General features: G+C 36.0%; 1 protein-coding gene across 5 annotated transcripts in view; it reads left to right on the top strand.

The window, feature by feature from the left end:
- The window catches only part of LOC136246434 (pleckstrin homology domain-containing family G member 1-like), a 31,865-nt gene extending 19,673 nt beyond the window's left edge, over positions 1-12,192 (top strand). Inside the window, exons 5-12 of one of the 5 annotated variants that reach the window (XR_010696413.1) lie at positions 821-946; positions 2,013-2,070; positions 2,235-2,327; positions 3,111-3,161; positions 6,489-6,518; positions 6,656-6,694; positions 8,929-8,995; positions 9,405-9,543. Coding sequence is in view for 4 of the 5 variants with exons in the window: in XM_066037875.1 (XP_065893947.1) it covers positions 821-946; positions 2,013-2,070; positions 2,235-2,327; positions 3,111-3,161; positions 6,489-6,518; positions 6,656-6,694; positions 9,405-9,725 (718 nt within the window). In the remaining variant the exon portion in view is untranslated. Of the gene's footprint in view, positions 1-820; positions 947-2,012; positions 2,071-2,234; positions 2,328-3,110; positions 3,162-6,488; positions 6,519-6,655; positions 6,695-8,928; positions 8,996-9,404 lie in introns of all 5 variants that reach the window. The other 4 variants (XM_066037877.1, XM_066037878.1, XM_066037875.1 and 1 more) reach the window with 4 other exon arrangements.
- The last annotated feature ends 357 nt before the right edge of the window (positions 12,193-12,549 follow it).

Here is a 12,549-nt window from a genome sequence, read left to right as displayed (position 1 = left end):
CAGTGACCTCGTACTTGTATGCACATGCGCACTTGCTCAAATGTTGGAAAATCAGACTTAGAGATAATCGCTTCAACTGTAAACTGGTTAGCGATGTTTATTGTGTTATTATAAACAATATATGCTAGCCTGTAAAGTAGTGAAATTTCACGTTTGGTTTTGCTTAGATCGATTTTCGTACTTTAAAGTTATATAATGGATTTGTGGTTGCTCTTGTGTAAACAACAACTTCATAATCGAATTCCGTGTTCTATAGCGAGTAAATTGATATTATAGTTTTATAGGATTATATGGTATGGTGTGCAGTTTAGAAACAGTAGATAGGAGCCTCTACAAATGTGGCGGTTTAGGGGTTAAACTACAGTACTGTATAGCAGGTTTATAATTTATCATGACTGCAACACTACTTTCTGGAAACCTAGATTTCCACGAAAATAAATTTGCTGAAATTTTTGTTGATTAGTAGATGAACTTTGGAAGAGGAGAGGGCATACAATTACTAGCTGAAGGGCATACATGATTGCTAGAGGTGTTGTACCTACCATTGATGGCCGTTTATCGAAGCCAGCTTGGCTGCCTTCACAGAATACAATGAAGTGGTGGTTCATTTGGTACATCCTTGTTGTGTGTAAGGATGGTGTAACAAATGATATAACATAGTAACACGATGCCGTGTTTGAATTTTGCCCGTTGTATTGGTGGTGCACAGAGTTACATGTTCCCTTGTCCATAGGATTTGACGCGCTCTTGGTAATAGTCCAAATCATGTTTGCATTTTGTTAAAACTAAATCTGTTATAATACACTTTGTTGTACGACAGGTTCATGTTAAAGAACTTACAACAGTGTAAAGATGACATCAAACGGATAGCAAAGTGTTTCATCAGAATATGGGAGAATGCTGAAGGGTTTAAGATCTACTCTGATTACTGTACCAAGTATCCAAGGTAACTATGTGTGTTCCAATTAATGCCCACTCAAGTGTACGTTAATATTGACAATGATGTATAGTAATTAAAAATATGTTTAACTGATTTGGTTACTAGACTAGGTTTTGGCTACATGTCATATACATAGATACAGTAGTTTCTGTACTGTATTATATGGTACTGTTTTTATTGTAACTAATTCCTTGTTGTTGATTCTATGTAGCTCTATGTCTACATGGTAGGGCTTGGACAAAGGTTCAAAACTTCAGATACCTTTGGAGAGATCTTGTAACCTTTTAACCCCTCCAAGCTTTACCTCACAGTTGTGCATGCACTTCCTCCTTAAGGCAAACGCCCATGTGACTAGCTGAGCAAACACTAGTTGTTTTCCATTTTATTGCTACTCTGTTATCTATAGAAACATTAGAGTGGACAGCCGTATGACTTTTACAGCAGCAATACAACCAGTTCATGATGAACAAGATTGAGCCAAGTCCTGTCTTTGTAACTTTTTTCAGTCGTCAATTAAACAAACGTTTGTAATTTATATACCCACACATTATACCTAAAATTTTGTTGGTAAAATTCATGTGTCTTTAGTTCTGGACCAACCCAGTTACAGGTACAGTATAAGTTTTAGTAGAGCAGGTAAATTCATCAAGGTATAGTGCTCCTCCAAATGGACAAAGAAGAAAGCTAAAGAAACGACAATAGTAAACGTTATTTCTACTGCATCATAAACAAATGCCCATAACTTGCTAGCCTTTGACTGTACAAGCATGAAACTAAATTTTTCTTACTCTCCATTAACTGGTAAATTCATTGGTATGTAGATTTTATTTATTGAGCTTTGTTTAGTGTGTACTGTAGTTGTGACTGTACTACAGGTGTAGCTAGGGTGAGGCTACTACGGTGTTCACCAATCACTGGTACCAACAGTGTATAATGGTGTACTACTTGTAAATGTGTAGCAGCAATTTGATAGTAAATTTTCAGTGACAGGATGCCAATCATAAAATTATAGAAAGCCTTTGTACATAATACACATGTTAGTTGTTTTAATACATTATTATTGTTTCCACAGAGCTATTGAAGTATGGGGGAAATATGCAAAACATACTGCAATGATCAACTTCTTCAAGGTCAGTGTGTGGACATAACCATCACAATAATTGAACAATATTAAGCCTGCAGTAGGTAAAATGCTAGGCAGACATACATAATGTCACAAAGTCATGTAATACACAACTAGTTATTATGATACAGATGTGTTGTGTAATAATCACTATATTGTATTATTGTACAGAAATGTCAACAGAAACTTGGACACATGTTACCGTTAGGAGACTACCTGTTGAAACCTGTCCAGAGAGTGTTGAAGTATTCACTATTGCTAGAAGTACGTGCGTGCATGTGTGTGTGTGTGTTGGTGTGTGTAGTGTATTGGTGTGTAGTGTGTGTTTATATTTCATATTTATTTGTCTGTTTACAGTATATGCTGACATACAGTTATACATACACACAACAGTACATAATGGGGGAGGGAGGGAGAGTGTCAAACTGTGCTATACGCTGTGAAAAATGAGCCCGTAAATTCCTATGGGAATTTTCAAATGACTCAGTGATTTGTGTTGATTGGTGACCAATTATAAGTGTGCTGTCGGCACACATGTGCACACGCGGAAGACTCTGAAGCTGCAGTACAGAATGAAAGAACAGCAGATTTGAGAAAAAAATATGGTACATCACAGGTAACTAACCTGGAAAGCAGACATCACCAGGAACATCGATACTGCCTTGGGCAAATCCAAATTCCAGTTCTCATGTGTGCTGCATTCTGGTTCATCATGAATATCAATCTCATACGTGACACATGTTCGTTTGAAATTTCATCATAGTCGCCGTCCCCTGCCTCAACAGTTCTGCTAGCAAAAGTGACACATCTAGATGGAATTTCCGCCATTTTGATTCCTTGTGGATCACCCTCCTTAAACTACTACAACAAGTTCAATCTGGGAAATCAACAGTGATCAGGTTTATGAGAGGAAATGAAGGTATGCGGGTTACTTTACGGGCTCATTTTTATAGCTTATAGCGTAGTTCAACACTCTCCCTCCTCATTATATTGATAGAAGTAATTCATCCTTCATTACTAGTCATCATTTTTGTATTGCTTTTACAGAAGATCAATGATTGTTTGAGTACTGGAGAGGATGGGAAAGAAGACATTATTGTAAGTCACATGTGTTAAATAGTAGCCGAAGAGGGGTTCATTGGTTGGTCCCAATTACACTGGAAACTGTTAATGTGGACACTTGAGGACACCTACATAATCCAGATACTTAGTTAAGGTCCCAAAGTATCCCTTAGTACATTAATTGACCTGGAAAATCAGGACACCTTGATAATCAGGACACCTTGATAATCAGGACACCTTGATAATCAGGACAATATTGGTTGGTCTCAAGGTGTCCACATCACGTAAACTGGTCCTGCTGTAGTTACTGCAAGTTATTGTAATTATTTCCCACCATTACAATGCTATCAACATCTCCTCCAGGCTGCTGTATAGACGATGAGTAAAGTTGGTGAGCAGATTAATGAAATGAAGAAGAAATACGAGGCAACAGTTAAACTGCAGGTATCACTTACTTACTATCTATATTGTATACATAGTGTACATCTGATCCTGGTAGAGTTTGTGATGATGTATTACTGGTAGGGTGATGGTGTTGTTAGGAGGAGGATGTTATCTACTAATTACTGTTATATTGTCTGTTACAACTGGTTTAAAAGGTGTAACTAAGTACTCACTACACAGGATCTATATTAGGTGTGGTACAAATCTACCAACTCGTAAGAAATCAGAGTTAATCAGTTTTCGAGAATTACTCATTGAGTTGATAGCATGTACCTATGTGCAATGTACTCAGATACCAACTGTCTCAAGGGTGACCAGAACTAGTTAATTTGTATTCTGTTACAAGTACACTGAAAAGTTTGGAATTTTCAACTAGAGTAGGGACCATAACACATCGATAAAAAGTACTGAAACTATTTGGAGTAGTGTACGATATTGAATCGCAGTAAAACAATAAGAAGTGTTACATCCCTACTGTGCATTTCCATTATGGTATCTTGAGCACAGAAAGGATATAACACTTCTTATTGTTTTACTGTGATTTAATATCATGCACTACTCCAGCTTGTTTAAGTACTTTGTATCGATGTGCTGGTCCCTACTCTAGTTGAAAATTCCAAATTTTTCTGTGTACTTGTTTGTTAACTTTTTTTGTGCATAATTATTATGACTGGTGAACCCTCGTATACCGCATCTGGAAATGGCGCTGTGCACCCATATATCAATTATCGTCTGAAAAGTGAAGTACCCATTACGCTTTGTTGTCAGCTATGTTCAACCCATGAACACAGCATTTTGGATCAAGAACTGTTCGAAAAGCACCTCTGCAATCCATGCACACCAAAAGAAAGATGTACACCCCAGTTATATCAATTATCATCTGAAAAGTGAAGTATCCATTATTTTTTGTTGTCGGTTATGTTCAACTCGTTACACAGCAGTATGATTCGAAAAGCACCTCTGCAATCAGAGTAGCCACTATGAAAAATACGGACAATTTCCATTACGAAGGGAAGCTATCACATGTTACTGCCAAATCAACACTTTTCACTGTCAGCAAAGAATGGGACACAAAGGAGGACACTGGTAAGTCCATCAAGAATACATTGTACATACTGTGGTATTCCGAAAGGCACCTCTCGGACTGAAGCAACGTCAAACTGTGAAAAAAAAAGAAGCTCGTAGCCTTAGACATTATCGAGTTACGTTTGTCTGAAGGCATCAGTCAGTTACTTACTCAGTCAGTCAGATGGTTACTCAGTCAGTCAGTTACTTACTCAGTCAGTCAGATGGTTACTCAGTCAGTCAGTTACTTACTCAGTCAGTCAGATGGTTACTCAGTCAGTCAGTTACTTACTCAGTCAGTCAGATGGTTACTCAGTCAGTCAGTTACTTACTCAGTCAGTCAGATGGTTACTCAGTCAGTCAGTTACTTACTCAGTCAGTCAGATGGTTACTCAGTCAGTCAGTTATTTACTCAGTCAGTCAGATGGTTACTCAGTCAGTAACTTACTCAGTCAGTCAGATGGTTACTCAGTCAATAGAAAATTCCATTAAATATTTATATATATATATATTTTTTAAAAATTCTGTAGGAATATGTTGAAAGCGTTTCGGGTTGATCTGAAGGCTTGTTTGGGCTTACGTAACCAATACTGCCTCATCATCATTAGGGAAAATTGAGGCTGGTTTTGGGTGATATTATTTCGTGGGCCGCACCTACTCCTTTGTGGTCCTCACTATACACAGTACTATCGTACTGTATGATTATACCTGGTGTATGTTGTGTCTATAGTGCTTCTACCTGAGTGGGGTCTTCCCTTAGGAGCCATAGAGTAGTGCTACACAACTCTACTTAGTTCAAAATGGAAAATATGATTAACAAAATGGCTTTGATAGTGGTAGCAAATTGACATTTATATTGCTCCACTTTATTTTTCTGGGGAAACCTCTCACCTCTGTACCTGTACTACAGCTACACTGGGAAATCACTAACAGGATTTGTAATTTTATGTTGGAATGCTTTTTGACGAAAGAACCTTCAATTCATACATGTTGTAATTTCTAGTAGCTTTGTTATGGGTTTTGTTGGTGTCACTTGTATGGCAGCATGTGTGTACGTGTGAGAGTCTACTAATACACATGTACATACTGTACGTACAGTGTTGGGAGTAACGCGTTACGTAATATTATTACTTTTGTGGTAACTAAGTAATAGAACGAAAATATAACTCAAGCTACTTTACTTACAAATTTAATGCGTTACCTAAGTAATATAGTTACTGTAATGAGTCTGATATTACGTAATATTATTGCTACAAGTAACCGAAGTTACTAATCTCGTTAGTAATCCTCTGAGTAACGCCTAGCCACAACGAAGTAATGAAGCCTACTGAATGCTGGAAGCTTATTCACCAGCTTCTTACTTATAACCAAGATTTGCACTTTGTCCAACAACGTAATCATGTCACGTGATAATGTGGTAGACAGCTTAAGGCTGTGGACACAAAGTAATATGTGACCGGATTTGCGAAAAGGTACCTTTTCCACACATTTTACATACCAGCAAACAAAATGATGTAACACTTGACTCCTTATACTGATTAACTTGCTCTTAGTATTAAAATGCAGCCAGATACTGTAGCTACACTCATGGAAAATTTCAGGCAATTATATGAAATGATAAAAAAGTTATGAAACATGAAAGTTCAAAAAATGGGTCAAATTTTGTGTGTGAAAAAGTTACCTTTTCGCAAATCCAGTCACATATAATGTGTAATATTATTATAGTTACTTTATTTTATGGGTAATATGTAACTGTAACTAAATAGTTCAGTTGCAAGTAATACGTAACTAGTTACTTTTACAAAGTAACTTGCCCAACACTGTGTACGTATAATCCAATCTTTATTATTGTAGGAGATTCAAGCACAGTTAGATGGCTGGGATGTATGTTATTATGTGTGGTGTCAGCATATACACTTGTAATCTGCTGTATGGTAGCTGTAATTGTGTAATTTAAAATGCATAGTGTAATTACAAATACATTGTGTAATTTGAAATACACCTATATATTGTTACTATAGGGTAATGACCTCACCACATATGGAAACTTAGTGTGTCAGGTACGGTGTGTTGTATTCTAATAAATTAGTACATTTACTTTTATTACACGTACTTTGTATAAGCTGGAAAGTTTGGTGGGAGGAAACTTTGGTGATTTTACCGCGATAGGATTTTGGCAGAAAAAATAGTTTGACAAATTTGTTGAGCTAATACAGATTTGGTGATAGATCTGAAGAATTTTAGTTTGACGAAACACTTTTCACTCGCCAAACTCTCCAAACTTTCCGGCTATATGGAATACTGTACACATACAAGTATAATGGCTGACAGTAGATGAGGTTGGTAGTCAGACATCTTGTGGTCTTGTCCACCCCCTTAACGGCTTAGTAAAAATATTCTAATCTGTCATGACAGTATGTGTCTCAGAACCTTCAGGCCTACAATACGTGGTTTTCCTAGCAACGTAAGTGCTATATTATCCACACTTCTTGCTAATGTGACCTAAATATCAGTAATACCAAGAGTTCATAATATAGAATTCTTGGTAATACCATATTTGGTTACACTGACTATGTTATAATGCATAACCATTGTCTTCTGGTCTTAAAGGTAAGGTTATGCCTTGTAAGCTTTCATCCATCTTGTGTTATGGACACCTACAGTGTACACATATTGTTTGTTATGTCAACAATACTAAATGTTTAGTACCTGCTGTGATAGAAACCTTACTACTGTATTTGTAAACTAAATACAGTATGCATATACACCCTGTATCAGTGTTCAAATACACATCAAGTACTTCATCCCAAGCTTTAGAATATACTCCATTTAAGACTGCAACACAAATTTCTATGAGTATATATCTTCCACAAAAACAAAATCTGCTGAAATTTTTGCCTGCAAATTTTTGAATACATGCCTGGGTCCATTAAAATACCGGAGTGCTAAAACTAGGCTGTAATTCTAATATACTAAAATATCACTTTTCAGCAGTGAAGTCTTAAATGTAGCAAGTTCAACATACACTACTAACTGTTTTGGTTACAAAGGTGAGTGAAACAGGTGGAAATGTGATAGTTACATGAAGCCTGCAATACCCCTAATGGACGATAATGTGATAAATACCAATAATTATACAATTACTACAAACATGTATGTTATGTGTGTGGTGCTAGTGTAGGGGTAATTGTAGTTGAGGAATGTATTGTATTGTGGGAGGTTGTGTAGTAAGTGATTTAGTTTACAATATCCCAATCAATAACCATATGTGACTTCTCCATTTAAATGTTTGCCTCGCCAAACTGCTGACACAACCAGTAATATAAAGGAGTTGAATATGTGTATACTTCTTGTACTGGAGCAAGTCATGTTGTCTTGTTTAAATACTTTTTGATGAACAATTTCTGGTGTTTAAACTACTGTTATTACAACAAGTAACCTACACAACACAAGTTACATACCTGTATGTGTTATGGGGAAAACTTTACATGTCAAGTGAATACAAATAGCTAGTACACTAATATTTCATTACTGGTTGATCCCTGCTTGTTTGATAAGCTTAACCCTTAAACCCGCATAATCCAGAAAACTGGATTTAAACTTAATAAATATGCATGCTTTGCACAAAGCGCTGTAACTTTTGAAGCGTCCATCCTATGGCAATGCAATTTATGTCATTGTACTTGGTGATGTAGCAAGGATTTAAATGATACCTAGGGTTTTACCCTAATGCTAAATGGTGAAGCCAAAACTAGCTGTGAAAACAATTTTTCGGTAAGGAAACACACAAACCCTTTACATACCTTTATAAAATGGTTGATAACTCGATGGTAGTTGATCCTATTGCCTTGCAACAATTTCTATTCAATTCGTCATGATTTTTTTTATCAGGCCATATATGGCTCATGTGAGTAAACCCACAATTGAAATTAAACACGTGGCAAGAATTTAGAAACACGCACTGTGCAAAAAGTGGGATATAATATGGTATTTCCAGTGGCTTATTGAATACAAATAAGCCTTAATATATATCCTGTATTATACTCATTTTATACTTTAGTATAATCCATACTATACTATTGCATATATGGTTTCAGTTTATTTACCACATTACCTCAAATAGCTTATATCTAATATAATGCCCACACTATACCATCGCATATATGGTTTCAGTATATTTAACACATTAACTGAAGTCTTACATGAGATTGTTAGTATAATACAGGTTATATCAAGCTTTTTTGTATTCAATAAGCCACTGGAAATACCATCTTATATCCCTCTTTTATCACAGTGACGGAGATGCAACTCATTTAGAAACACGGAGATGAAACTCTTCACTGTTCGTCGCTTCATAACAAGTAAGCTACTCTAGTTAGTGTTCATTTAACCTTCTAGAAGTAGCCCAGTGAACACAGTTTTAATCTATGTGTATTTGTAGGCCATAAGAATTAAGTTACCCCACCTAGTGTCGCCATGCGTGCCCATATTGTGTAAACATGCATTTCCAAAAAGTTCTCTGCGGGTTTAAGGGTTAAAACTTGGCTAGTTAGTGTAGGAGATGATGGATATGTGAAATGAAAATAGTACAAATACCTTTCAACTTCACTTTCACAGTTCCTACGGTAAACTACTCTAATGGAACAGTCACTGTTGAAGCTGTGTTATTGTCATAAAGACTACATTATTAATTTGTACATATTTGATGTATTTAACATTTATTTCCAGTATTTAACATGTATTTCACATAGTTAACATATTTCACTACAGGACACGTTCCGGTATCTCGGTGGCAAGCCAGTCAATACTAGTATTGGGCTGACAACAGAGAGACACTTAATCCTCTTCCAGAGGTTACTGTTAATGACTAAGAAGAAGGAAGATCATTTTGTGTACAAACAACACATTAATGTATGTAACTGTGTCTGTCCGTCTCTGTGTGTAGAACTGAACGATTTTGGCAATCAATTGATTATCATGATAGCTATTAACAATCGTGAACTTGATCATGCATGTTATCCATATCTGTGCTTAGTCAAAATATGGACAACAAAAGCAAACACAATAGCGTTGAAGTTCAGAAAACTGTAAAAGACTAGTAACTTGAATGTGGACAGCAAAGATAACAACTGTAATACTGACACATAACAATTTGTAGTGTTTGAAAAGCAGATATGTGATTTGACGTAATTGGAGTATTCATGTGTTGTATATGTGTAGTAATAACTGCTAGTATCTATCGTGATATTATCGTTATCGTGATATAAAAGTTACTATCAAATCGTGATAGTGATAGTTGTACTATCACTAAGCTCTGTCTGTGTGTATTATTATGGTACAGAAGTGTTCACATACAGTCAGCTGGTTGTTATGAATATCACTAAGGTGTTAATCTGTTTATCTCTTGACCTGTGCTGACATTATTGTAGTGTCCCATATCTTAAAAAATTTTCAGTGAAATAAGAAATAAAAATTTGCTGGAAAGAATAATAGGTGGGAAAAAAAGCAAAATAGGCTCATCCCTATTTATTGGTTCTAATGTGTGTTGTATACGGAACTGTTTACAGTGTTCACATATTACCATCTAACTGGCTCACTCAAAGATGAATAGGGATTAGTGTTGATTAGGCTCCGGCCTATTATTCCCAAAATTTTACCTATTATGCTTTTGAGCATTGCTCAAAAATTAAGCCTATTATGCTCAAAATTATGCTTTCAAAATCAAGATTATGCTCTAGAACTGACTGTTTTATTAGAGTATATCAGCTTTTCCTGACTGCTCTATTAGAGTAAGTGACTGCTCTATTAGAGTATCTTGATCTTATTTCTGCAAAGCCGTGTAAATAACCAACAAAGAAACAGTTTAATAAGTTATATTACGTGTTTGTAAATATGAAAGAGAGAATGAGAATAAATGTCTTAATGATTAAGACAAAATATACATTACAACTGAGCATAAGGGGCCTAGGCAAGACTTACATTAACTAAAAGTAAATTAAATTACAATATACCGGAAAAAAAAATCCATATCTACATAATTATATGTAATACTTAAAGTTTACCTAAGGTGGTCTAAAAGATCCCAGCCCGGGGAGGCTCTAGAATTAAAAATTCTGTAAGAACAGGACACAGCAATGCGAGCTGCCTGCTCAAACAAGGAAATTAGAGATGAAAGAGCTGAAGCAGCTTCATCCGTAGATATCGCATCGCTGTTGAGAGCCTCCCGGAGCGGGAAGATCATTGAAAACATACACTAATATGCTTTCTTTCAGGTGCATACGCGCACATTTTAATTAAATTTTCAAATATCGTCCCTATTATGCTGGCATTATGCTTGATGCTTTTGGTCACCTATTATGCTTTAAATTATGCCAGCATAATCGGCCGGTGCCTAGAGTTGATATGGACATTCCTTATAGGGTAAGTGTTGTATTAGTGTTGCTGATGATCAGTGTAATCATTGATATTAGCTAATTTTGCAAATACTAATATCAGTAATGAAATGCTTGATTAACTGAAACCCACAATCAATCATTAAATACTGTAGCAAACATGTGACAGTACAGAAAGTGGTGAACACAGTGGTAAAACATAACTATTTATTAATTATACAAAAAGTATAGTTGTGAGGCTGTAACAGGCTGTGTTGGCATCTAATGAAGAAGTTTTAAAGATTTAGCAAGAGTGATATAGAACCGAAGTGTGCTGCCATCCTACTAGCTTTGTTCCACAGCTTTGGAATTAGATTAAAGCTTGAAAGACAAATAGTTATGCTAGACAGCAGTTGTGCATAGGAGAACAGAAACATGACAGTACAACACCACCTAGCCAAGTTGTAACCAAGGAAATATGCAGCGTTTAAACTAGAGGTGTGGCTTACAAGCCATACTATTCAATTCAAATGACCAAAGGGGTTCTAATAAGCCATGTACCATTGATACCAGAAGGTGTGAAATGTACCTTGATGTAGAAGTGATACTGAAATGGCATAACATGACAAGTTTCTTCTGTGGGAAAGGCCAGTCAGTGACTTCCACCAAAGCAACTTGTATCGCTCAACCTTAGAGAAGTTTCATATTCTACTAAACCTACACTGTGATAGTCTACACAGTAAAGAGAAATGTTAGTCTTTTCATGCTCTTCAAAGTGGTACCAAGCAAAAATTTACCTCGTATCTTACCAGTGACGTCATTTGTACAGGTAGTATACTGGGCACATGACACCATTTACAATCCCAATGAAGAGTTTACAATGTCTTATATATATGGTGACATGGGTCAAAGGATGTCTGACATGTGACTATTCCATTAGAACATATGATTATAGTGTGACTGTTGTATTAGAACATGTGATTATCATGTGACTGTTCATTCATATCAGGTCATGTTGAAGTGTTCTGATGATCTACTACCACAAGTTTAACCAGATCAAGACCACTACATATGTGATGACAACATAACTTGGTGATATTGACCACACACAAACAGCTATTAAAACTGGACTTTGTTTTACATAGATTAAATGTGTGTGAGATAGAATCTAAGTCATAAATAATAAATAGGAATTACAAACTAGTGATATACACAATGTATTACTGAAGGGAATTAGTAGACCATCATGAGAGATAGTCAAAACAGTTAGTGACCTCTTTAAGGTACTTGGAGAAATGTTGTTTCTTCATCACAAGTGATAACACTCTTCTCCAGGAAGAATCCAACTTCTTTCCTACAATAGAGAGGTGACTGAAATAACAACAGAAACTAAGTACACTTAACCCTTAAACCCACAGGAGAACTTTTCGGAAATGCATGTTTACACAATATGGGCACGCATGGTGACACTAGGTGGGGTAACTTAATTCTTACAGCCTACAAATACACATAGATTAAAAGTGCATTCACTGGGCTACTTGGAG

This window comes from Dysidea avara, chromosome 2 (assembly GCF_963678975.1).
Source record: "Dysidea avara chromosome 2, odDysAvar1.4, whole genome shotgun sequence".
NCBI lineage: Eukaryota > Metazoa > Porifera > Demospongiae > Dictyoceratida > Dysideidae > Dysidea > Dysidea avara.
This window is presented reverse-complemented; position numbering and strand designations above follow the sequence as displayed.